General features: G+C 43.3%; 9 protein-coding genes and 8 non-coding genes across 18 annotated transcripts; 14 read left to right on the top strand and 3 right to left on the bottom strand.

Moving 5' to 3' along the window:
- Positions 1 to 1,800: 1,800 nt before the first annotated feature.
- LOC122614633 lies at positions 1,801 to 2,479 on the top strand. Its single transcript, XM_043789253.1, has 2 exons — positions 1,801 to 1,929; positions 1,994 to 2,479. The coding sequence occupies exons 1-2, from the start codon at positions 1,887 to 1,889 to the stop codon at positions 2,428 to 2,430; spliced, it is 480 nt and encodes a 159-aa protein (XP_043645188.1). The 5' UTR covers positions 1,801 to 1,886; the 3' UTR covers positions 2,431 to 2,479.
- Positions 2,480 to 2,625: 146 nt separating this feature from the next.
- On the top strand, positions 2,626 to 3,383 carry LOC122614632. Its single transcript, XM_043789252.1, has 2 exons — positions 2,626 to 2,773; positions 2,825 to 3,383. The coding sequence occupies exons 1-2, from the start codon at positions 2,731 to 2,733 to the stop codon at positions 3,289 to 3,291; spliced, it is 510 nt and encodes a 169-aa protein (XP_043645187.1). The 5' UTR covers positions 2,626 to 2,730; the 3' UTR covers positions 3,292 to 3,383.
- Positions 3,384 to 3,974: 591 nt separating this feature from the next.
- LOC122614631 lies at positions 3,975 to 5,029 on the bottom strand. The gene has a single exon (XM_043789251.1). It carries the CDS (start codon positions 4,887 to 4,889, stop codon positions 4,242 to 4,244), a length of 648 nt encoding a protein of 215 aa, XP_043645186.1. The 5' UTR covers positions 4,890 to 5,029; the 3' UTR covers positions 3,975 to 4,241.
- Positions 5,030 to 5,618: 589 nt separating this feature from the next.
- On the bottom strand, positions 5,619 to 7,663 carry LOC122612402 (cryptochrome-1). Its single transcript, XM_043785988.1, has 2 exons — positions 6,879 to 7,663; positions 5,619 to 6,814 (listed from the first exon to the last, which is right to left on the bottom strand). Exons 1-2 carry the CDS (start codon positions 7,543 to 7,545, stop codon positions 5,859 to 5,861), a joined length of 1,623 nt encoding a protein of 540 aa, XP_043641923.1. The 5' UTR covers positions 7,546 to 7,663; the 3' UTR covers positions 5,619 to 5,858.
- A 337-nt stretch (positions 7,664 to 8,000) lies between these two features.
- Positions 8,001 to 9,592, top strand: LOC122615334 (sperm-associated antigen 7). The gene is made up of 2 exons (XM_043790379.1): positions 8,001 to 8,153; positions 8,237 to 9,592. Exon 2 carries the CDS (start codon positions 8,288 to 8,290, stop codon positions 9,053 to 9,055), a length of 768 nt encoding a protein of 255 aa, XP_043646314.1. The 5' UTR covers positions 8,001 to 8,153; positions 8,237 to 8,287; the 3' UTR covers positions 9,056 to 9,592.
- Positions 9,593 to 10,000: 408 nt separating this feature from the next.
- Positions 10,001 to 10,070, top strand: LOC122615340. The gene has a single exon (XR_006325793.1). It is a non-coding gene; the product is annotated as a small nucleolar RNA Me28S-Cm2645 (small nucleolar RNA).
- Positions 10,071 to 10,222: 152 nt separating this feature from the next.
- Positions 10,223 to 10,296, top strand: LOC122615339. The gene has a single exon (XR_006325792.1). It is a non-coding gene; the product is annotated as a small nucleolar RNA Me28S-Cm2645 (small nucleolar RNA).
- A 156-nt stretch (positions 10,297 to 10,452) lies between these two features.
- On the top strand, positions 10,453 to 10,526 carry LOC122615338. Its single transcript, XR_006325791.1, has one exon. It is a non-coding gene; the product is annotated as a small nucleolar RNA Me28S-Cm2645 (small nucleolar RNA).
- Positions 10,527 to 10,680: 154 nt separating this feature from the next.
- Positions 10,681 to 10,754, top strand: LOC122615402. The gene has a single exon (XR_006325851.1). It is a non-coding gene; the product is annotated as a small nucleolar RNA Me28S-Cm2645 (small nucleolar RNA).
- A 152-nt stretch (positions 10,755 to 10,906) lies between these two features.
- On the top strand, positions 10,907 to 10,980 carry LOC122615401. Its single transcript, XR_006325850.1, has one exon. It is a non-coding gene; the product is annotated as a small nucleolar RNA Me28S-Cm2645 (small nucleolar RNA).
- A 156-nt stretch (positions 10,981 to 11,136) lies between these two features.
- Positions 11,137 to 11,210, top strand: LOC122615400. Its single transcript, XR_006325849.1, has one exon. It is a non-coding gene; the product is annotated as a small nucleolar RNA Me28S-Cm2645 (small nucleolar RNA).
- A 156-nt stretch (positions 11,211 to 11,366) lies between these two features.
- Positions 11,367 to 11,440, top strand: LOC122615399. The gene has a single exon (XR_006325848.1). It is a non-coding gene; the product is annotated as a small nucleolar RNA Me28S-Cm2645 (small nucleolar RNA).
- Positions 11,441 to 11,596: 156 nt separating this feature from the next.
- Positions 11,597 to 11,670, top strand: LOC122615398. Its single transcript, XR_006325847.1, has one exon. It is a non-coding gene; the product is annotated as a small nucleolar RNA Me28S-Cm2645 (small nucleolar RNA).
- A 517-nt stretch (positions 11,671 to 12,187) lies between these two features.
- Positions 12,188 to 13,330, top strand: LOC122615333 (probable palmitoyltransferase ZDHHC24). The gene has a single exon (XM_043790378.1). The coding sequence runs from the start codon at positions 12,295 to 12,297 to the stop codon at positions 13,192 to 13,194; it is 900 nt and encodes a 299-aa protein (XP_043646313.1). The 5' UTR covers positions 12,188 to 12,294; the 3' UTR covers positions 13,195 to 13,330.
- On the top strand, positions 13,254 to 14,145 carry LOC122615336. The gene is made up of 3 exons (XM_043790380.1): positions 13,254 to 13,397; positions 13,460 to 13,717; positions 13,794 to 14,145. Exons 2-3 carry the CDS (start codon positions 13,508 to 13,510, stop codon positions 13,980 to 13,982), a joined length of 399 nt encoding a protein of 132 aa, XP_043646315.1. The 5' UTR covers positions 13,254 to 13,397; positions 13,460 to 13,507; the 3' UTR covers positions 13,983 to 14,145.
- LOC122615332 (protein brunelleschi) lies at positions 13,989 to 19,398 on the bottom strand. Of its 2 annotated transcripts, XM_043790376.1 has the most exons (11): positions 19,384 to 19,398; positions 18,813 to 19,322; positions 17,985 to 18,749; positions 17,086 to 17,933; positions 16,788 to 17,031; positions 16,177 to 16,733; positions 15,637 to 16,121; positions 15,381 to 15,574; positions 15,130 to 15,321; positions 14,863 to 15,070; positions 13,989 to 14,798 (listed from the first exon to the last, which is right to left on the bottom strand). In XM_043790376.1, exons 2-11 carry the CDS (start codon positions 19,009 to 19,011, stop codon positions 14,528 to 14,530), a joined length of 3,963 nt encoding a protein of 1,320 aa, XP_043646311.1. In that variant the 5' UTR covers positions 19,012 to 19,322; positions 19,384 to 19,398; the 3' UTR covers positions 13,989 to 14,527. The 2 variants fall into 2 exon arrangements, with proteins under 2 accessions (XP_043646311.1, XP_043646312.1); XM_043790377.1 differs by lacking the exons at positions 13,989 to 14,798; positions 14,863 to 15,070; positions 15,130 to 15,321; positions 15,381 to 15,574; positions 19,384 to 19,398 and having other exon boundaries at positions 15,691 to 15,868; positions 15,933 to 16,121; positions 18,813 to 19,375.
- Positions 19,399 to 19,634: 236 nt separating this feature from the next.
- On the top strand, positions 19,635 to 22,735 carry LOC122612608 (eEF1A lysine and N-terminal methyltransferase homolog). The gene is made up of 8 exons (XM_043786342.1): positions 19,635 to 19,818; positions 19,917 to 20,039; positions 20,627 to 20,863; positions 20,922 to 21,129; positions 21,191 to 21,809; positions 21,863 to 22,055; positions 22,113 to 22,252; positions 22,314 to 22,735. Exons 1-8 carry the CDS (start codon positions 19,727 to 19,729, stop codon positions 22,721 to 22,723), a joined length of 2,022 nt encoding a protein of 673 aa, XP_043642277.1. The 5' UTR covers positions 19,635 to 19,726; the 3' UTR covers positions 22,724 to 22,735.
- Positions 22,736 to 22,756: the final 21 nt, after the last annotated feature.

The raw sequence follows: 22,756 nt of genomic DNA, 5'->3' as shown, positions 1-22,756 counted from the left end.
ATCTTAGTTTAGTCCAATCAAAGCCCCAGTCACACTTAAGCTTCGAAGCCAGCATCCAAGTAATTAAAAAATATACGCAAATAACTCGACAACGGAAACAACAACGGCAATGGCATGGTAATCATTATGATTGCACGAACGTAATGCAATTTAATGGCCAACAAACATGGGACCAACGACGGGGGCGAGAAATGGGAGCGTGACCACACTCGAACAACGACCAGCAGATTTAACAGAATCAGCCAGCAGAATTTGAAGTGTTGCAGATATTGGTCAAAAGTGCTGCCGACGGAATTTAAACCCTCGATACACTCAAAACCAGATGCGACAAAATCTGTACAACTCGCAAGTACCCTTTTTATTGTATGTATTAGCGAAAAGGAAAAAATAATCTAAAAATAGTAAATTATAAATATCATATAGAATGGTTTAATGAAAAATGCGAGTCGTCCTAGGCACGAACGTTCGTCCGTGTGAAGGGCGCAATCTGAAAGCTCGAGAACCAACAATCTGCAATTAATCAAGATCTGCAAGGTGGAGTCGTATCTCCATTTCTCTCAGCACCTAAAGCGCAGTAACAGACTTCCAATAGTCATGGAACACAGCGAATAAATTATAAATGAGGTCTGCGATTTCGAGAAAATATTTTGAGTGTAGAGGTGAGGAGAAAAACAGCAGCAAAGGACAAAAGCCACAGGAGAGATAAACGCCCACATGAACAGTTATCACGCAGGACACAAAAGAGTGAGATCAGGGGGCACGGGCGGATAAGCTGATGGACGGACGGCGACAAAGTGCGTTCACATAATAATAATGGAAATAATTTAACTTATTGGATTTTAATGGGATTACACATGCGCAACATGGCCAGTGCGGGTATTAAAAGTTGGTCAACTTCTGTAATGGCCCTCGGCCAACTCTCGAGCCCAGCGGAAATGCCAGCCGACCAACGAGGATAACGGTAATGATAATGATGATGTTAATGGCCTCCGGTTTTGGGGGCTTGGCGGAAAGGGGAGTGGAGATCTGGGCGTGGCAGCTGAGCGGTCCATTCGAAGCTGATTGCTCCGAACTTGGTCATTTTCTATGAAAGTTAACCAAGTGAGTAAATGAGTGATAACCTTCGGCTTGCCGAGGCTAGCTAATAAATAATTTAAATAATAAATTAAATAATTTAAAAATTACCGGAAGAACAGTAAATATAAATTAGAATTAGAATATTTTATAGAGTGTAATAATAAAGTCATGTGAAAAATCATATTTCGTTCCAAAAGTGGATTTCAGAACCATTGTATCTCGAGGGTTCCATCCGCCTGTTCCTGTTATAAACTACTTATAAACTTCCTACAAACCGCTCAAAGAGAAAAAAAAAATGTGGAAATTTTATTTGAACTTCCAGTAGCTGAGTAACGGGTATCTGATAGTCGAGGAACTAGACTAACGCGTTCTATCTTGTTCCATTTAAAACCGCAATGGCATTTGACGTCAGATGTCTGTACTGTTGCTGGCGGGCCTAACTATAACTGAGGTAGTTACATTTATGGTTAAAACTTGGTCAAGGAGTAAATTTTCCCGGCTGCCAGTCGTCATTTCGATGTCCAACATCATCAGGAGAATCAGCAAAAGCACTGGACCGCTATGAACATCATTTCCGACGCAAACTGATGGCAGTGAGTGGTCCCGAATACTCAAGTCTATTTCCATGTTGGTTTATAAATGATATTCTTTCAAGTAGTTTTTACGCAGCAGTTAGAAGAGTGTAAAAAATCAATGTAATTATCCAGCTTGCCGAATGGGTTTTCTACACTCCCTTTATCAATTATTTTGGATCTATAAATTATCAATAATCAAAATATCCGCATCAGTTGACTTTGTTGGTTAGCGGAATGAAGATAATAACACTCTTAGTATTGGCAAATCTGCACTTCGGTGAGTTCTTTGCAGCCTCAGATATCGCCTCTATAATAACATGATAATACAATATATTGCACAGCCCTGAGTAGTAAGGTGTTTGAAGAAATAGACAGGACGGTGACGTGGGGACTTCGAAATATTGTGAACAAGTATAAATTCTTGGCCACCGGGAACGCCGAGTTCTCCCAGTGGATAGAAAAGGTAAACAATATTGCTGTCCGGAATGACCTTAAAAAAAAGATAGAAATGGAATATAACTTTAACGACTACGATAAAACTCGCCAATCACTTGAAGATAAAATTACTGAACGCTTGACCACGATCAGATCCCTAATTGCACTAAAGAGAGGAGGCAAGAGATGTGTTAAATACTACCGACATCAGGAAAATGAACTTAAAAATGCCTACAAATCCTCCAATCAGAGAAAATTGGAGGTTACTGATGAAAATAGTAAAAATTGCCCTACAAAAGTAAGGGAACAGCGTAATGATTACGATTACTATGGATACTATTAACTTTAAATATTTGTAACTAAATCAAATAAAATTCCGCCTTTGATTTAAATATTTCGATTTACACTACTAATTTTACAATTGGAACATTTCAAAAGTAATTGTTAATAGACACCTTTCGTGTTTTTATTTATTTGATAATGTTTTTCCTGAACCTGAAGAAGTTTTTTTTCATGGCCTAAGTAATAAAGGTTAACCTGTTAAATATGCTTGACATAGTAAAGCATATCCATCGATTTGATTCGGCCTTGTAGACCTTCCCATATTTGGTATTCACTTTAGTTAGCATTTATAATCACCAATATGAAGTTTATGGCAATATGCCTATTGTCAAATATTGGCTACAGTAAGTACATATATCCCAAGATAGTATCTCATTTAAGCAACATATTTTCAGTACTTGGCATTACAATTGAGCAGCTAAATAACGAAGCAACATTTCGGCTAAGGGAACTTGTGCAAAAATATAAACTTCAAGCTGTTAGCAATCCTGAATTCTCTCAGTGGATTAGAAAACTGGAGAAAACTAGCTGGTCAAGTAGAATGGAAGAAAAAATGAAGGTCCATGCGGAATTTAAGATCTACGACGAACGTCGCCAGCAATTGGAAGCTAAAATTGAGAAACGTATTAGGGCGATCGATGACATCATTTCTAATATTATTGCAAAAAACCCGAACAAGGGTAAGAAGTGTCTTCGGTATTACCAACACCAGAAGAAATCTCTTAAAATGGCCCACAATTTTTCGAATTTAACTAAGCAGACAAACCTTACACGTAACTCAAAACAATGCGAGAATGCTAAAGTGCTTTCTAGTGAAGTAGATGAAAGTACTGAAAACCACGATGAATATAGTTATTACTAGGCTAGTACTACTAGGTTCTAGAGTCGAGTGAAATGTTTATGCATATGTAGTGCCCAATATCAATATATAGATTTTCCGAATATTTCAAGCAACCAATTTTTCGGCACTGCTAGTATTGATTATAGTATAATCAATCTTGTTGACCATACTTCCATTTCGCAGAACCCTTGGCCGTTTTTATTACATCCACAATTCGGCTGACCACATTTTAGCTTCATTTACAGTTATTTGCAGGCTTCCACCTACACACACACTTTACCAACCGCCGCCCACTAAATGCCCACTCCCACTCTCGATCCCACGCCCACAGCCACGCCCCGCAGGCAAAACCGCAAATTCAATTTTGGTTTAGAGCCTACAAACATTTTGGAGCGTGTTTATGTCCGGCTGCATTGTTGCGAGTAGTTTTCGCTCCTGGCCCGCTTTTAATGCAATTTATGGGAAGTGTTTGCCCCGGATTCGGTTGCCACTGACCACAAAGCGATCTTTTGTGATATAGAGAGTGGATGGGTGGGTTAAAATAGTAATCGTGGTCTATAGTGGGATTTTCATGAAAGCGTGACCGGTTTCCAACTGACAGTTCTTAGTGGCCATATCCGCATCATAATCATCAATGCTGATATGGGTCCATATGTTCGCATTTCCATCTAGACGAAGCAAAATGCGAGACTTCAGTTCTCAAATTTATGAAGCAGAGAAATTCACAAATTACTTTATTTCAGAACAACTATAAACTGAGGGGTGTATGGTATATACAACCTTTTCTTCCATTAACTGAATACATATTTAAGTTTTATTACATCAATGCTAGTGCTGGCTACTACCGAACCCAATCAAGGCTATCATTCCAGTTACAATGCTCGACCTCACTACAAAATTGAAAAATTTACAAGCGTAAGTCGGCCAGAAGATCCAAACGAATTTTGGAAGGTCTAGTCAACCCGTTTCCTCTATTTGTCAAATCGAACCAGACGCGTGTCGTCGCCGACCTCCTGTAGATCCTTTGAATCGCGGCGGAAGCGATAAGTGCCCAAATCCTGGTTGGCCGTTTCTGGCAGCTTCACCTTGATGCCCTTGTACTCGGTTTGAGCTTCCCTGACCTCTGGCACCCGCAGCGCCATCTCTGCCTTGTACTCGTCATCGTTGCCAATGTCCACGGTCTTGTCGTTCTTCTGCACGGTGGGATCCTCCTCGTCCTGGTTCCAGCCATCAATCTCGATGGGGACAATGGGGTTGCCATCCACGCCTATGACGGAGCTTGGTGCGCCAGTAGGCAGGATCTCCACGGTATCTCCAGGAATCAGATTTCCTGCTGGTGGCGACTCAACTGCATCCGTTCCCACCGTGTTAGTCACCTCTTGGAAATGGGGACGGTCCATCAATGTCAGCGAGTTGACGAAATTGCGATTGAACTCCACGTCATTCTTGGCCATATCATTTATGTTGATATCTATTACGGTAACGCCATCGATGTTTCGCGGACGGTCAATGGTGAGGCACGTAACACCGGTGGACATTTTCGAGCGCGAGGTCAAGCGGGCCACAAGCGTTCGGTGCAGCGCCAACTGGTTCCTCAGCATCGACAAATTGCGAAACATGGTTTTTGTCGGTGTAACGAGTTCGGAAACTAACTACCTATCACACCATAAACCGTAAAGTTAAATTTTAAAAAAATGTAGTTATTTACAAACAAAAATTGGAAGGTCTTAAGTTGCCGAAATTTTAGATAAGACTAAAATTTACAGCTTAGCTCGACAACTGACAAATCTCGATTGTAAAGGAAGTTAAAAGCAAGGCTAATGTGTTTCCTTATTATACCCGATACTCGTAGAGTAAAAGGCTATAATAGATTCGTTGAAAAGTATGTAACAGGCAGAAGGAAGCGTTTCCGACCATATAAATCTGGCCATGTCCGTCTGTACGTCCGTCCGTATGAACGTCGAGGTCTCAGGAACCATAAAAGCTAGAAAGTTGAGATCTAGCAAGCAGACACCAGAGACATAGACGCAGCGCGCGATTGTCGGTTCAGTTTGCCACGCCCACTCTAACGTACTAACGTACACAAGCCGCTCAAAACTGCCACGCCCACACTTAAAAAAAAAATACGTTGATATTTTTTCATTTTTTTGATATTTCTATCGATTTTTCAAAAATGTTTTTGCCACGCCCAATCTAACGCCCACAAACCGCCAAATACTGTTAGTGCTGAAATTTCTCCTTCGGACTTCCACTAGCTGGGTACCGGGTATCAGATAGTCGGGGAACTCGACTATAGAGTTCTCTCTTGTTTTTCATTATAATATAAATAAATTCCTCATTCTCATATTAATAGCTTTATTGATAGAAGTGTGTAAAATATTCATTAGTCATATTATTTGCATTATACCTATCGACAACTTGAGCATTCCAATACCAAATACAATGTATTCAATAAGAAGTAACAATCAAGAAGTTAATAGACTTATATTTAAAATAGTACATTAAACAATTATTCAAGCTAAAATTCATATTAACACATTCCGTAGATCTCGCTACCTCTCACATAAGGTAGCGAAAAAATTTAAGTTTTAACGTTTTCGCTTGGGGGCATTTCCGGCTACCCTTCGCACCTTCCGCTTGCCTGAAGTGGAGGATTCTGATTTCTCCTCGAAAGACGACTCCTCCTGCTTGCCCGTGCGCACCTCCCGGTTCACTTTGTAGGCGGCGCCCATTCTCTTAATGTTATCCTTGTGCACCACTTCGTGTTTAACAATCCGGTGAGGATAATCCGTGCCTAGGACGCATCCGTATGCCCGCTGATCCGCGAGCGAAGCCTTCCAGGGCTCATAAATGCAGCCAGATGGATATTTTGAGAGTTCCGGTACATACTTCCTTATATAGTGCCCTTGGGGATCCGTCTTCTTGCCAAATGCCACCGGACTGTAGACGCGAAAGTACTGGTGAAAAAAGGCGGACGCAGATAGCCACATCCAATTGCCAGCGTTTAATGCCCAGTCCTGATCCAGCAATAGCTGCTCAAACACCCGCTGTCCCTCCTCCCAGCTGATCCAGAGGTCTCCGCGCGTTAAGAAACATGCAACCGCATGCCGGGCCAGATGATGGATCCAACCCTCCTGGCGCAGCTGACGCATAATGGCGTCGATAAAAGGATATCCGGTGCGTCCGTGAGTCCAGGCCTCCAAGTGATCAGGATGCTCCTGCCACGGAATCTGCATGCAGTATACATTGCCCAACATGCGATCGAAATTGGGTTCCGCAGCCGCCACTGTATAGTAAAATTCCCTCCACATGAGTTGTCCAATGAGCGAAACGGGCGGCTGCGAGTGCTTCGGCTGGCGCTTGATTATCTCCGTGAGCTTTTGATTAAACAGTCGGGCACTAAGGCATCCAAACTTGAGGTAAGGACTCAGTACGGTAGTGCTAGGCTCCAGCGAGTTGGGTGCCGTGTTAGGCTTCTCAAAGCGGGCAACCCAGATCTCATCTTTTAGGGAATCCTCCATGCGGCGCAAGGCCTCTGTTTCACCTGTTTTACCAAAACGAATTCCACATTCTTATAGTTAGGATCAAGATTTTAATTATATCCTTACCTCCCGGAAACTTATTAGGTCCGAGTTCCTCCGGTCGTTTTACTAATTGCTCCATCGTGGGACAATCATAGGCCGCCAAGTCCTCTTGCTCCACTTCATCTTTAGGTGGTGAAGTTATATTTTTTAGCTTTTCAGGAGACCCTAAAACTTTGGGTAATTTTAGTTGCTCCACAATGCCCAGGAACTTTTGATACGTAATTGGAGCCTTGCCAAGATTCTTCGCTATAACCAATTCCGGATTGAAAATAGTGTGGGAGCAGTGAGTTTCCACTTTGACACTCTCTGTCTTGGCCAACTTCTGCACGGCAGCATCTCGCGACATGGAGTACGGCTCGATATCTGTCTCAAAAGACAGAATTTCCACGCGCCAACTCTTGAAAATACGGGGAAAAACTTCCGCGGGCTTCCCGCGCACCACAAACAGACGGGAATTAAGTTTCCTAAGCTGGTTATCCAAGTCCTCCAGTGTTTGCTGCAGGAATCGCCATCGATTGGCGCCCACTTGCATCCAATCGAGGATTCCTGGATCCAGGATGAAAATCGGGCGGACAAAGTATTTTCCTGGGGCAGCGTTAGCGGCGGAAAAAATTTGGGATAATGCGGGGTTGTCGTGAACCCGGAGTCCTTTACGGAACCAATGGACCAATGTAAACCTTTGTGCATCCATTTTACCACGTGTTCCCGATTTCAAACGGTATTTATGCTGATTTAACGCGGAAAATATATTTCAAATACAAAAAAGTTTCAACGGACCTGCCAAAACGTTTTCTTAACTTATTAACACTGACCTGCAAGGAAAGTTTTTATAATGTTTTGCCAATCTAGTTTTTTTCATTCACATAGGACAAGCAAGTCCAATTAAAATTAAGACAATTTTAATTTCTTCTTATGAAACGTTATTCACATATACGTGGTACATTTTACAAGCTTATTCTTTACATGCTTAAAACAAATTAAAATTATAATAAAAAATTCGTCTTAGCTTTTATTACATGACTTAAGCAAAATATTTTGAACATTTCTTTTTAAATCTTTAAAGAGTTTGGGTTTTAAGTCGGCCGTCGAGTGTAAACAGCTGTTAAGCAATTTGAAAATACCGAACTACAGCAATTGCGACCAAGTTGGCCTGCCCTAGTTTCAGTATTTTTCTCAGAATTTATTTGGTGCACAAGCACCGGTTGTCAATATAATTATAATTACATTAAACCCTCCTAAAACAAGCAAATCAACGGCAATCGAATATCTCAACGGGCTAATAATAAACGCCAGAGAGTGGTAAGTCCCTAACTATACGGCCACGAATAGCGAACCGCTCGATTAACTGAGATTCCCTCGCATTTCTTTTGATGCCATCGCAGGCGCACATCCGCCAATTGCTCAACATCAAGCGAGGAAAACACGGCGGAAAAATGGATCTGCTAGACTCAATACTCAACGCCATGGATGCACCGCCTGCCAACAACGAGCAACAGAAGTCGCTGATCAAGAAACAGCGCGAAATGATGGAGCGGATGCAGAACAAACAGAAGGAGGAGCTCCTCCGATTCCGAAAGTATGTGGACGAACGGATGGGACGATTCGCCAAGGACGACAGGCGATGCATTGAGTTCCAGCCGCTGGATAAGGTGCATCGCTCGGTCATCCACGAAGTAGCCGAAAATGGTGGATTCATTGCCATGAGCTTTGGGCGCGAGGATGTGGACCGACATTCGGTTGTGTACAAAAAGGAGCACGCTCCTGGCGAAGATGAGGTCACGGCCCGTCGGAACGGTGATGGCTGGAACGAAGAGATAGCCAATGAGTACGCGGAGCGACGGCGAGAACGATTGGCGCAGGAGCAAAGTGACAAAGAAGCCTCCGCATCCGAAGCAGCAAGTTCCGCCTCGTCCACATCCGCAGCCGCGGATCAGGACTCTGCCGAAGTTAAGCCCACAACCAACTACAAGGCCAAGTATGCACACCTCATCGGGGAGTCGGCCGCATTGCAGGCGGCTCGTAAGACGGAGACCAACCAAAGCTACGGATTCGTGCCCAGCAAGAACAAGAAGGATGTGCGCTCCATCGAACAAACTTTGGCCGACATCCAGGCCAAAAAGCGTCTGCGATTAGCTCAGCAGCAGGAGCTAGAGCAGGAGCAACTAGCGCAAGACGCAACCACATCCACAGAGGACCCATGAGTCGGCTGCGACCCAATTAGTATACAGATAGCTCACTTAATGCAGGACTGTCGGAACCCAAAATGATAATACTTTGTAAGGGCATCGTAAACAACCATAAAAAGAGAATCAGGCATGATATACTCATCTTGTTCCTGCTCGATAATATTTGACAAAACAAGGCATTGACCAACTTTATGGAGCCAACGATTTTTAAAATGTTGGTAATTTTTACGATCTGTTTGCTCAGAATAATCATATTTGGTAAAAGGATAAAGGCTTGATAATAATTTTTATCTTAGAATAACCCCATTAAAATGTTTTCCCCAAAATTCCCTATTTTTGAGTTATGACAGCCTTGTATCGAGTGAGATTAGTTTTGTTGATTCAGATAGTCACATGAAAGGTCACTGACTGCCATGTAAATTATATGTAATAAGCAATTTAATTTGTTGGCCATTCAGGATGCGAAAGTTGTAAATGTTTTAAGCAAGTTATGTGTCCGTAGCAGCGTCCAAATCGCAATATCTATTTATATAATAAAAACTTAAAAAACGTCGACTGGTTCAAATTAATCTAAAAAACGGAGCACCACTCAAAACTCACCGAAAAATCCAGAATATTTCCATTCCAGTATTTTCTTGTTCGTCGCCTCTTGTCACGGTGGTGAAGCAGTCACAGTTTAGTGTCAGCCGAGAGGCACACCACGTGTTGCACAGTTCAAGAAATATAAACTAAAGTTACGACGATGGCCAAAAGAAAACACAGGAATATTGCAATAGAAAAGAATATGTTTAATAGCTGAAAGTTATATAGTAACTGAAAGTAACTGAAAGATTGACGGATCACGAAAATGACGAATTGCCTTTGGCAGCGTGGCAGCTCTGACCCAAAGAGTCCCACCTTGAGACTTTCGGGGACTAACGGGTAAAAAAAAGGTAATGCGGTAAGCAAAAAAAAATCTTCACAATTATGATTGTTAGATGGGGACAACTAATGCCTGTGCCTGATTCATCTTGATAGTAGATCTGATTTAAAATATATTTTTAGTATATTGGTATGTTACAAAATACTCCAATAACTCTTTTATTTTTCCTTACTCCAGAAAACCCGGATATCTCTGACTGAAACCCACAAAAAAAGGAGTTCCACAGTTGTAAGTATAATGATTGGTATAAATTAATTGCGTTTTGTGTGATGAAGTCGTTAGATGGGGACAACTGATGCCTGTGACTGATTCCCTTGATAGTAGATCTGATTTTAAATAAACTGGTCGCTTGCGTGCTTTTATGTTACAAAATACTCAAATACCTCTTATATTTTTCAGTACTTCAGAAAATCCGGATATCTCTGACTGAAACCCACAAAAGAAGGAGTTCCACAGTTGTAAGTATAATGATAGGTATCAATTAATTGCGTTTTGTGTGATGAAGTCGTTAGATGGGGACAACTGATGCCTGTGACTGATTCCCTTGATAGTAGATCTGATTTTAAATAAACTAATCGCTTGCGTGCTTTTATGTTACAAAATACTCCAATAACTCTTATATTTTTCAGTACTTCAGAAAATCCGGATATCTCTGACTGAAACCCACAAAAGAAGGAGTTCCACAGTTGTAAGTATAATGATGGTATAATTAATTGCGTTTTGTGTGATGAAGTCGTTAGATGGGGACAACTGATGCCTGTGACTGATTCCCTTGATAGTAGATCTGATTTTAAATAAATTTCGCTTGGGTGCTTTATGTTACAAAATACTCAATAACTCTTATATTTTTCAGTACTTCAGAAAATCCGGATATCTCTGACTGAAACCCACAAAAGAAGGAGTTCCACAGTTGTAAGTATAATGATTGGTATAAATTAATTGCGTTTTGTGTGATGAAGTCGTTAGATGGGGACAACTGATGCCTGTGACTGATTCCCTTGATAGTAGATCTGATTTTAAATAAACTGGTCGCTTGCGTGCTTTTATGTTACAAAATACTCAAATACCTCTTATATTTTTCAGTACTTCAGAAAATCCGGATATCTCTGACTGAAACCCACAAAAGAAGGAGTTCCACAGTTGTAAGTATAATGATAGGTATCAATTAATTGCGTTTTGTGTGATGAAGTCGTTAGATGGGGACAACTGATGCCTGTGACTGATTCCCTTGATAGTAGATCTGATTTTAAATAAATTTTTCGCTTGGGTGCAATTATGTTACAAAATACTCCAATAACTCTTATATTTTTCAGTACTCCAGAAAAACCGGATATCTCTGACTGAAACCCACAAAAGAAGGAGTTCCACAGTTGTAAGTATAATGATTGGTATAAATTAATTGCGTTTTGTGTGATGAAGTCGTTAGATGGGGACAACTGATGCCTGTGACTGATTCCCTTGATAGTAGATCTGATTTTAAATAAACTGGTCGCTTGCGTGCTTTTATGTTACAAAATACTCAAATACCTCTTATATTTTTCAGTACTTCAGAAAATCCGGATATCTCTGACTGAAACCCACAAAAGAAGGAGTTCCACAGTTGTAAGTATAATGATAGGTATCAATTAATTGCGTTTTGTGTGATGAAGTCGTTAGATGGGGACAACTGATGCCTGTGACTGATTCCCTTGATAGTAGATCTGATTTTAAATATTCTGGTCGCTTGCGTGCTTTTATGTTACAAAATACTACAAGAGTTCTTTAATTTGTAACTTTCACAGGAAACCCGGATATCAGGACTGGAATAAGCTAAACGAAGGAAGTTGTTTTGGGGCTTTATGTCCAGTGCTATAGTGGACCAATTACATTATATTGGTGGCTACCTTTGCCTTTTGAGGCCAATCGTCAAGCAAAGTGCTGAGAAACTGAAAGTCGCGAGCAGCTTTGCCTTTCAAAAGGACAATGACGCATACTTCATGTGTTGCAAGGCTTTGACTGGCCTATAAATAAGCTTAAGAAGAATTGAAAAAAAGAGTTTACCAGAAAAAATACAATAACATAATTAATCTGCATTATTGATCTTTGAGTTAAATCTTTACAATTAATCTTTAAACACCAAATTTCGGGATATTTTGTTGTGACACAACGTTGTTTTTAAAATCGAATAATAATAATAATATATCTGGGCTTCCAATGGTAAAGCAAAGCGGAAAAACATTAATAAATCGTGTAGGCTAGAATAACTTATTCAAAATCACATTCATACTATTTCCAAACCAGTTAGCACTCTGCAATAAAGTTTTTAGGATTTTATCAAAATACTTTTGTTACAATGAGGTTTCGAACGCTGAAGAACATCAGGCCAAAAAAGAAGTTGGAGCAATTTCTTATGGTATTCATTTTATGTGGCTTGCCCGCCATATACTATGTTCTGATGGAGATTATACTGCCGGAGTTGTCGGATTACGGGTCACCTGGTTACGTATTTCAGGTGCTGCTGGGAGTGTTCCTCTTTTCGAATGTGATGTCAAACTATGTCATGTGCATCCTGGTGGACCCTAGCATCGATCCCAAGCTAATGAAGAATCAATTGGAGCAGGGAGAGCACCGAGAGGACTGGCACAAGTGCGACAAGTGTGGGATCCTGGCTCCATCCCAATCACGTCACTGCAGGAAGTGTGGTGTTTGTGTGCTGAAGCGAGATCATCACTGTTTCTTTACGGGATGTTGCATCGGCCATGAGAACTATAGATACTTCTTTTATTTCCTCATCTACTTTTTTCTAAGCTGCGTGATTTCTTTGACATCATCATCAATATTTATTTATGTGCTTCATGGGGGCAGATACCAGCTCTCTATGCTGACTGATCTCGCGCCGAGCACCTCAAAATTTAAAAATATCCATTTGAACTCTCTTATTATCAGGATAATTTATTTTAAGTTGCCTGATAGATACGAGGTGGTGTTTACTCTGGTATTCGTCATGCTTTGGATCGGTGTATGCGTAGCTGCTTATGTGGCTTATGATCAGTGGTCCCGTGGCTATATTTGCTATGATTTTAAAATTCAAAACTTTCCTTTTGACCGAAAACTGCGCCGGAACTTTAAGACCTTCTTGGGCAGGCGAATGAGATGGACCTGGATCTCTGGATTTATTCCCAGCCAGCTGGACCACGACGGGTTCGATATGGATGCCGAAAACGAACGTGTGACAACCATCAAGGATAGCTAAATAATGTTGTGCTTTTAAATATTTTCAAAATTACTGGTGCGGTGAAAAATTGAAAATCCAAATTCATTCAAGTATGCTCTAATTTGGTTAGGCATACAAGACTTTAGTCAAAATTAAATATCAAAGTTCTTAAGAAGTTGGTGTTTATCACGATATGTGTTTGGTTTTATTTAGCCTCCACTGTGTTTGCTGGATTTTCCCAGGTTGGCAGTCTCATCAGCTGTTTTTTCTGATAACATTGACTCTCCGCAAAATGTTTGTTTAGTGTGAAATTGGCATCTGGTCAAGATCGACAAGTAGATTAAAACCAAGTATGGAGCCCTCCAAATCAGAGTCTCGGCATCGCCTAAATGCGGGGGGGCCGAGTTCATCGCCAGCAAGCTCTGGAGAATACATCAAGGTGGTGGAGTCCCAATGCGAGACCGATGGATTCGTTAATGAACAGTGGACGGAACCGGCGATCCGAGGTCCAGTGCCCTGGAAAACCATCGTTATCATACTATTGCTTTTCATCGGTGGCATTGTGAGTAGTAATTGCTGGTGCCCACACTTACTTTCATTGTCGTTTCGGACTTCTGATCCGATGTCTTTGTTTTCAGATTTGTATCGCCTTCGCTACCCTAAACTGGGTGACGGATACGAGTCGGGAGCGCTCGGATCGGGTGTGGGCGTTGGGCATTATCGGGGCACTGACCTTTATCCCGGGAAGCTACTATGTCTACGTGCTCTTCTGCATAATGCTCAACCGCAATGGATTCACCATGGACGAGATACGAAGACTCGGCTGACCAAAATACCATGTTTCGTCAATAGAGTTTATTGCTTTTACACTACAGTTACAGTTCACACATTTCATTGGCATAATTTCTTTAGCAACAATCTTAATATGTAGTTAATAATGATACATGTGTATTGCCCCGGTAATTGTATAAAAATATTTTGTAAACACGAGCTTGTTATCAAAATTTATAATGCTTGGTGTGGCTTCCAGTGAGTGGAACATTTGCTATCTATATAAATAGCGTAACGCTTGCTTAATTATGTATATCTTTTACAGGCATGGACTATAGGTTCTACGATTTATGTTATGGCCATTTTCTATATTTTGCTTAGGATATAGAATTACTTTGTGTTTCAGCTTAATTATATACAGTGTTATGCGTTAGATGTTGTATCTAGGTAAGAATTCTTTACAAACAATTGCTTTTCATGTTTACAGATATAACAGAGCCTGGGAATCAAATATTTTAACAAGAGAAGGGGATTAGTTGGGGGTGTATACGCAATACATACACAAACATTATAACGAATTAAACTAGCGACAGGTAACATTTCACTGCTCCACGACGGTCACCTCGATGGGCGGAATTAATTTCCACACATGCGCCTGCTGCTCATCGTAGCTGGAGGAGAACATGACCGATTGGACGACAGTCTCCGTTTCTGCCGGACAGGAGCGGGCTAGCAGTGACGCCGACTGCTCCGACTGCTTCTGCGGATTGCTGGTACATTCGATGCTGGCTTTGAAACGTCCGGGGGTAAAGAATATCACAGAGCAAGTGTGCTGTTTCTGCTCGTGTTTCTCCAGTAGTGGTATTGCAATTCTAAGTGGGTTGATATTGTTTAAATATTTAACTGTTTTGTTTAAATTTTTTTTTTAATTCTCACCTATTTGGTCCTGAAATGGCCACGCGTGTCTCTAAATTGTAATTTTCCATTCCGTTCAGATAATCTTGATAGAACTTTATGCTCAGCACCAAATTTCTAAGTGGTTGCAGGGATTGATTTGCCAGCTGGATGCTTAGCAGCGACCGCTGGCCCACAGTACACACAATCTCATTGTGCGGCTGCACGAGCGTGTCTTGAAAGCTGATAGCTGCAGGTGTAATACAATTATCATTACAAAGTCCGCAAAGAAGACTCCGAAGAACTTACCCCACTCCAAAGGCGACACAGCTGTCAAATCCACCATAGACTGGGAAAGAACTATTCCTCGCAGTGAGGCGATTCCCTGAATGTCCGTCCCCGTTAGCAGCCAATTTATTTTCACCCTTTCAGCTATGTGAATTGAGCAGAGCTTACTCAAAGCATCGTTAAAAGACAGCAGCTGCGTCCGAAAGCAGAGTTCTAGTTAAAAGATAAATGCTAATAGTTAATAAGTTCATATTATCTGAAAATTAGCATACCCCTTTCCAGATTCTCAGCTACCTCGGCAGCCCGAGCAGCCACCACTTTCTCCAGAGAGCACCGATCCACGGGTATTGGCACCCGGCAGCTCTCTTTAGCCTCGATGAGTATATTCTTGGTGTCCGTATAGTTGAGCGACATTTCTTGAGCGGTTAGGTTGGAGATGTCAAGTACCAGGTAAAATTGGGAGGCTCTGTATATGTTATAGACAATACTCAGAATACTTGCTTTGAAAATCAAGAAGATTACACTTACACCTCTGCGGGAAGCACATCCCAGCTTGTAATCTGTGCGCTAGGCAACAGTTCTAGATTAAAGGACACCGCACATTGGCGGCAGTAGCCCGCCGTCAAAGCCTCTCCGCCTGAGTACTTAAATCTCACTTGCGCCTCTATGTGCTGGTTATATTGTGACCCAAGGCTGGAAGGTCCTACTCCTGCCCCACCGCCAGGCTGCAGGCTTAAGGCAGCCAGCGAAGGTGGACCGCCTGAAATGGTCGATCGGAAACTGGAATTCTTTGGCTCATTTCGACGATGATGTGGAGAACCGACTATCGAGGGTAAGCTGGCATGCCCAGAGGTGGACACGCTCGAGTAGTGCGTTAGTGACGCCACACCGTAGTCCCCAGGAGCAGCGCCGGAATGCAATGAAGCAGGTGGTTGAGGACAGACGAAGTCCGCTTCAGCATAAACATCCACTATAATTTCAATGGTGCCTTGGGGAGGCACTGGCAAATTGGCCTGCAAACAAAGGTGTCGAATAGACATTTACTCACTGTAAGATCTTAAATCCTACCTTGATGGCTTCTTCATCTATTCGGAAGATCTTTTGCTGCAGTTCCTGCTCTACATTTGAGTTGATGCTAAACTCTATGTGCTCCAGTGGGAGCGTGGCACTCTCATTAGTAATAGTTATTGTGCAGCTGGAGGATTCTCCGTTGTACAGCGTCAAGCTGGCAGAGGTCACCACGATATCCGCACTGTTCATGTTGCTAAACGTCGCTGTCTGTGGTAGCGAAGTTTTCACGGATATTCTAGGAAGGGCGGGGATAACGTCAACCACGTAGTTGGGCGGAAAGCTGCGTCCACGCATGTGCTTCAGGCGACAGTTTGACTTTACACCGAGCGTGTGCGTGCTGTAGCCCTGCAGATCTAGTTGCCCCGTCTCAATTGGCGTTCCATGTAGCGCCACATACGTGGGCACATGTGGCTGGAGGACAAGAGACTGAGGCAAAGACTCAAACACCACGCCATTTGTCAGCAATCTCATGTCCGTGACGGCCAGCTCAAAGGGCAGCGGATTCCGCAGGCGCACAGTCACTTCACTAAGATCATTTTGCACCCACTGGAAAGCTAATATGGATATTAATCAAATATTGTTATGCAGAGATTTGACCTGGATCTTACCTATTTTATTTTTATCCTTTTTCTGGTCCCTTCTGTCGACAGAATTAAAGTGTATGGGAGTAAATAGAAATGGCCCACTATCCGCTTTGGCCACTTTTATTCTTTGCGGTCGTAAATGAGCGGGCAAATCTTTAACTTGAAGATCGAGGCAGTAGGGTAGATCCGTGAGATTGGCGGGTGGTATCACAGTGCCATTGTCCAGCACTAAGGGAACAGGTGAGCCCTCACACTGAGCGCTTAAATTCTTTAAAAAGTTTACCGATTTTAAATAATTACCCATATTATTTGGTCAACTTACCTGCAGTTGCACAGCCATCTCGCTTTGCTCCGTGGGCGACATGTTATCCCATTGAGTCTGCAGTAAAAAGGTCATGTGCCGTGTGGCCAAAGCAGAGTGTCCCAAACGCCTGGCAGCCGTTATGAGGGTCTGGACCAGATCGATTTGCAACGCCGGCCAGCCGGCTGCGTTTTCTATTACTTCCAACGGATCGAGACAAAGCCGGTACCCCGTAAAGCTGCCTAACATGAGGCGGTAACTTTGATTCCAGTCCGGCGCTTGGCTGCCCTGCTGAACGTGCTTGAGTGCAGCGAGTCTTTGAAAAAATGCCGCCTTCCTTTGGTATCCGATCTGCTGGTACAGATCCGTAATAACCTCGAATCTCTTTACTCTCTCGGCTTCGCTCATGCTAAGGTTGATGTACAGTATATTCTGCAGAAACATGGCCACATCCAGGGGACGATTCTGCTCGATGCAAATCCGCGAGGCCTTCAGTGCCGCCTCCGTCTCTATGGTGGCTGCGTGTCTGTACTTGCTGTAGTTAATGATGGCCTTCCGATAGTAATTGGTGATCTCCTCCGCCTTAAGGATGTTACCCGGTAGATCACCGTTTCTTTGATGTCCTGGTACCGGTGTTACCGATATCGTCGAAGTGGAAGAAGACGATGTTGTTGGCGTGTCCGAGGCGGAGGAATTGGTGGCCGTTGTTACCAGGGAAGACACGGAAGAGCAGGAAGATGAGTTCGAGGTTACGCGCTGCTGTGGCTGGCAGGAATCTACATTGTTGGCGGTGGCGTCACTGGCGCTAACCTTCTTGGTGGCGTCGCTAGCACGCCACTTATCGGGTGTGTTTTTTAAAGGGGAGGTGCCTGAAAAAGGATGAGGAATAAGGCATATCTAATTATGTTTCAGGCACTCACCAGCCTCCTGAAGCGACGAGTTTCTGTGCAGTGTCTCGGTTTCTCGCATTTGGGGATACAAGAGCATTGCGGAAGCGGCACACAGACCCTCCTCGGTTGCCCCAACCCACAGAGAATCACCCACCGACCTTAAGGTTTCATTCGCATTGTGGTACAAACTCAAGGCGTCGTCAACCAGGCCGGCTTGCAGCGAAAGATCTGCCAGGTTCTTCATCACACGACCTACGCACCTTTTCCTATTGTTCCTCGACTCCATGTCTAGGCCCACAAAGTCCCGTTTTTCAAAGGGTGCCAGCAACAGGCTTACCTTGTCAGCCTTTTCGCGAGATCGCTCTAACCGCCGTGATTCTAGGACCCAAAACAACGCGCTGGCAAAGTCGCCAATTCGAGCTTCGAGATCGGCACACGAATCCTGTTCGCGATAGAAGAAGGCCTGCGCTTTGAAGTTCGATGGCGTTGTGAACTCATCTTGGAGCCGTCGTCCCCCAGCTGTCGGTGGTCCCATAACCTCCCCAATGGTTTCCAGTGGCTGCTCATCGGGTCCAAAGAAAATGGCGCGGGACTCGTACAGCGTAGACCCGTAGCGAACTTTCAGGGACTCGTGCTGACGGCACAGCTCATTGAGCTCGGTTTGACTATCGAATTTGCCAATGGTGATAAGTCCCAACAGACGGCGATGGGTCTGAAAGTCGCCCCAATCGTTGTGCTCCACGGGATGATCGTGAACGAAGCGGATCCAAATGAAGCGGGGATGGCCCGAGGAGTCTGTAAGGCGAATATAATGATGTGTTACCAAACATATAGCAAGAAAGCATGAGCAGCACACACCATTGACCCGTATGTGATTGACACGTCGCACTTTCTCGAACGCCCGCTGAAGGACCCGAGCGCGCGATGGCCCCACGCCGCGTAGCAGCACCAGCAGGCAGCTGTGGTGCAGGGCGCTCTGCTCGTAGTCCGGGCGTGACATCGCTGGCTCCATGCCACCAGCACCGTGCGACAGCATCAGGCCAACGGCCGCACGCATTTACACCGCGCCGCGGCTCTCAAATCCAATCCCTGTCCCAGTCCGGAGGATGCTAGTGCCACTTTCCTTTGCATCTGCCAAGTCCTTCACAGACATTCCATTTCGCTGTCAAGTACTTAAGCTCTCGATTGGATTCGATTTCTTCAGAGGAGCCACCTCCTCCCCCTTTTCGGTGTAAGTACCGCCTGCTTTCTCCTCGATTTTCGCCCGGTTTATCGGCTGTTCTCTAATCCTCTGGGCTCTTTCACATGGGGACGGACACTGGGCACTCGGAGGATGACAAAATCTCCAGGAAGAAGATGTGTAAATGGCTTTATAAGCGAAGAAAACCGTTTACAGTTTGCTTTGGTTAAGAAATTGTCCAATCAGTACCTCTCGACTAGTCGCTGTGAATGGCACATCGCACAGATTGACGGTTGAAAGGTCACACTAATAGAATAGAAGGTGTTGAGATGTGAGATATTAGTACCAAATATAAAATACAAAACCTATTTTCCTCCAAAAATAGTAAATTTAAAAACTTTTTCCTACATTTAATAAATGGGTACAATTACAAAATTTGCTATTTAAATCTAGCCTTCGATACCGATACCGATACTTTTTGGCTCCGGGCACACTGCTGTCTGCCCATCAATTTGAATGGCAATGCCCTGAACAATCACATTTTGCCGCTTTATTGTTTATATTTTGCCTCCTTTTAATAGTTGTTGAAACCATGAATTTACTGCCCAAGACTCGCGAGGAATTCGCACAGACCGATTACTGGAATGAGTTCTTCAAGAAGCGCGGTGAGAAGGCCTTTGAGTGGTATGTAAATGGGAGCTACCATGGTCGGGACTTCTTGGGAAAGGGAAGCGCTCGAGCAACATGTGTTTTTTGCACAACTAAACGTTCTAATTCCAAAGGTACGGCGAATATCTGGAGTTGTGCGATCAGATCCACAAATATATCAAGCCGTCGGATAGAATTCTAATGCTGGGATGCGGTAATTCCAAATTGAGTATGGATATGTACGACACCGGGTTTCGGTAAGGAGTAAAACTATCCTCTTCAATTTTTATACCCGTTACTCGTAGAGTAAAAGGGTATACTAGATTCGTTGAAAAGTATGTAACAGGCAGAAGGAAGCGATTCCGACCATATAAAGTATATATATTCTTGATCAGGATCAGTAGCCGAGTCGATCTGGCCATGTCCGTCTGTCCGTCCGTATGAACGTCGAGATCTCAGGAACTACAAAAGCTAGAAAGTTGAAATTAAGCATACAGACTCCAGGGACATAGACGCAGCGCAAGTTTGTCGATTCATGTTGCCACGCCCACTCTAACGCCCAAAACTGCCACGCCCACACTTTTGAAAAAGGTTTTGATATTTTTTAATTTTTGTATTAGTCTTGTACAAATCTATCTACCAAAAAACTTTTTGCCACGCCTACTCTAACGCCAACAAGCCGCCAAAAACTGTCAGTGTTGACTCTGCTTCGCAATTCCACTAGCTGAGTAACGGGTATCAGATAGTCGGGGAACTCGACTATAGCGTTCCCTCTTGTTATTACTTAATAATAGATCTTAGCACTATGAATAACTTCCGCTTGGTATTCTACATTTTTCCTCAGGGATATTACAAACATAGATATATCTCCCATCGCTGTCAAGAAAATGCTGGAACTGAATGCCAAAACCCGTCCAGATATGAAGTTTCTGCAAATGGACGCGACAGCAATGACATTCCCGGATGAAAGCTTTTCGGTGTCCTTGGACAAGGGAACGCTGGATGCTCTATTTGCAGATGATGAACCTGAAACGAGACTGGTGGTGGAAAACTATTTCAAGGAAATACTTAGAACTATGAGGTGGGCAATGTGCACAGTCTTAAATCGAAGGTATCCAATTTCTTCGTTTATATATCAGGAATGGTGGTCGCTATGTGGGTATCTCTCTACTGCAAGAGCACATCCTCAATTTCCTACTGGAGTTCCTGCCCAAGCACAATTGCATGCTAAGGATTGTTCACTGCTTGGGGGTTGAACAGGCCAACAAAGAGAAGAATGCCGATGATGCCTTGACACTGCCTGTTTTCGTAGTTGTCGCTACTAAATTTAAGAGCCTTCCAATGCCTGTGAGTAGACGCCTACGGCAATAACTTTTTGCATTCCTATTACAATTTAGATTTCTTGTAGATACTCGAATTTGGTTTCGGCAACGACAAGATGCAAAGATTCACCTCAGTCTCCGAGCTTAATAACGCAGTTTCCTCTGTCCAAAAAGCCGCTTTGGTTTGCAACGGTCTAGCCAGATCTAACATAGCTGGGCACAATGAGGTGATCATGGATCTACACCGGCCATCAGAGCAAACCCCTCGTTATACTATTCACATACTAGATAAGCCGCCGGCTCGCGGCCTGGGAAAATACGCGGCGTTTATTGTTCCTCAGGGAAGAGAGGTAGAGTGGCTTTTTTCTACGCCTGTTGGGCGAAAAAAGCTCCAAGACTCCGCCAACTTCCAGCGACTGGCTGTGGTTACCCTTCATCGGGATCAGGTTTACAGTACCTTGGACGAAGTCAAACTAGAGTTGGCCGACAGCATTAGGAACCTATCGCCAACCGGACTCAGTGAGCAGATACCGTATCTATCTCTTGGATCCGATGTGGGCAAAAGGGAGACACTCATTTGTGGGTTCTCTAAGATATCAGGAGATTTTCGTATAGAGGAAGTGGAGGCCAATGGCAAAACCCTGCGACGCCTTATTTTTCTCAGCAATCAGTTTGTTGTGCAGTCGGAAGCCTTAGTTAAAACAGGTAAATATATCTAGCTATAATGTGGTTATGTTACTGCACATATTTTGTTGCAGTCAAAATAAAAGGCAAAAAGGAGCGCAGGAAGATCGACTTCGGTTACCTAGCTTGCCAGCATCATTTGTACATGTCCGTGGGTGTCCAACTGGCCACAACAGTGCAAAATCCCAAAAGGGAGGTGAAAAAGGATGTTCTCGTTATCGGCTTGGGAGGCGGTGGCCTGTGCAGCTTTCTTCACGCCGCTTTGCCGTATGTTGTATACAGTTTAACAATTGTACTCCTATTCAAATGTTTATATCCCTTCAGGCAAGCTAGAATTACGGCCGTGGAAATTGATCCAATAATGTTGGAGGTGGCTGAGCAGTACTTTGAGCTCAAGCAGGACACACGCTTTCATGTGGTTATCGACGATGGTTTGGATTTCGTGGAGCGATGCCGTAATGAAGGTAATAACCTATTAAACTCTTAAAAAAAATAATTTTATTATTGTAATGCATATCCGTTTAGATATCCACTTTGATGCCGTGTTGTTTGATGTAGACAGCAAGGATCTCAGTCTAGGAATGAGTTGTCCGCCTCAAAGCTTTCTAGCTACGAAGATTCTGCAGCACATAAAGGAGATTATTGGTCCGAAAGGTCTCTTTATGTTAAATCTCGTGTGTCGTGATGAGAGCCTTCGTACTGAAGCCCTCAACAATCTGCACAAAGTCTTCCCTGCTGTGTGCAGCTATAAACTAGAGGAAGACATCAACGAGATTATATATTGTGCCAACGATGAAAAGTACAAAACTGTCGAGCAGTGGAAGAAGAACATGGGAACCGCTGGTCGAGGGTTGAATAGTGCCGTCAAGGAGACAAAGCTGGCTAGTGAAGACGCCCTTGAGGTGGCAGAGTTCCTCAGTGAATTGAAAATATAATCTTTTACGTAGAACCATTAGCAAAGACAATTT

The sequence above is a fragment of the Drosophila teissieri genome, chromosome 2R (genome assembly GCF_016746235.2).
Source record: "Drosophila teissieri strain GT53w chromosome 2R, Prin_Dtei_1.1, whole genome shotgun sequence".
Lineage (NCBI taxonomy): Eukaryota > Metazoa > Arthropoda > Insecta > Diptera > Drosophilidae > Drosophila > Drosophila teissieri.
Note: the sequence above shows the minus strand (reverse complement) of the source record. Positions and strands in the feature narration are given on the sequence as shown.

Excerpts from the sequence above, each read along its gene's own strand:
- LOC122614633 (XM_043789253.1), top strand. The coding sequence starts at position 1,887 with ATGAAGATAATAACACTCTTAGTATTGGCAAATCTGCACTTCG. Across the intron at positions 1,930-1,993 it reads ATTGGCAAATCTGCACTTCG|CCCTGAGTAGTAAGGTGTTT; the intron begins GTGAGTTCTTTG and ends TATATTGCACAG.
- LOC122614632 (XM_043789252.1), top strand. The coding sequence starts at position 2,731 with ATGAAGTTTATGGCAATATGCCTATTGTCAAATATTGGCTACA. Across the intron at positions 2,774-2,824 it reads ATTGTCAAATATTGGCTACA|TACTTGGCATTACAATTGAG; the intron begins GTAAGTACATAT and ends ACATATTTTCAG.
- LOC122614631 (XM_043789251.1), bottom strand. The coding sequence starts at position 4,889 with ATGTTTCGCAATTTGTCGATGCTGAGGAACCAGTTGGCGCTGCACCGA.
- LOC122612402 (XM_043785988.1), bottom strand. The coding sequence starts at position 7,545 with ATGGATGCACAAAGGTTTACATTGGTCCATTGGTTCCGTAAAGGACTC. Across the intron at positions 6,815-6,878 it reads ACCTAATAAGTTTCCGGGAG|GTGAAACAGAGGCCTTGCGC; the intron begins GTAAGGATATAA and ends TTGGTAAAACAG.
- LOC122615334 (XM_043790379.1), top strand. The coding sequence starts at position 8,288 with ATGGATCTGCTAGACTCAATACTCAACGCCATGGATGCACCGCCTGCC.
- LOC122615333 (XM_043790378.1), top strand. The coding sequence starts at position 12,295 with ATGAGGTTTCGAACGCTGAAGAACATCAGGCCAAAAAAGAAGTTGGAG.
- LOC122615336 (XM_043790380.1), top strand. The coding sequence starts at position 13,508 with ATGGAGCCCTCCAAATCAGAGTCTCGGCATCGCCTAAATGCGGGGGGG. Across the intron at positions 13,718-13,793 it reads TGCTTTTCATCGGTGGCATT|ATTTGTATCGCCTTCGCTAC; the intron begins GTGAGTAGTAAT and ends CTTTGTTTTCAG.
- LOC122615332 (XM_043790376.1), bottom strand. The coding sequence starts at position 19,011 with ATGCGTGCGGCCGTTGGCCTGATGCTGTCGCACGGTGCTGGTGGCATG. Across the intron at positions 15,322-15,380 it reads AGCTGAGAATCTGGAAAGGG|AACTCTGCTTTCGGACGCAG; the intron begins GTATGCTAATTT and ends TCTTTTAACTAG. Across the intron at positions 15,071-15,129 it reads TGTGTCGCCTTTGGAGTGGG|CTATCAGCTTTCAAGACACG; the intron begins GTAAGTTCTTCG and ends TTACACCTGCAG.
- LOC122612608 (XM_043786342.1), top strand. The coding sequence starts at position 19,727 with ATGAATTTACTGCCCAAGACTCGCGAGGAATTCGCACAGACCGATTAC. Across the intron at positions 21,130-21,190 it reads TTAAGAGCCTTCCAATGCCT|ATACTCGAATTTGGTTTCGG; the intron begins GTGAGTAGACGC and ends GATTTCTTGTAG. Across the intron at positions 22,253-22,313 it reads GGAGCGATGCCGTAATGAAG|ATATCCACTTTGATGCCGTG; the intron begins GTAATAACCTAT and ends ATATCCGTTTAG.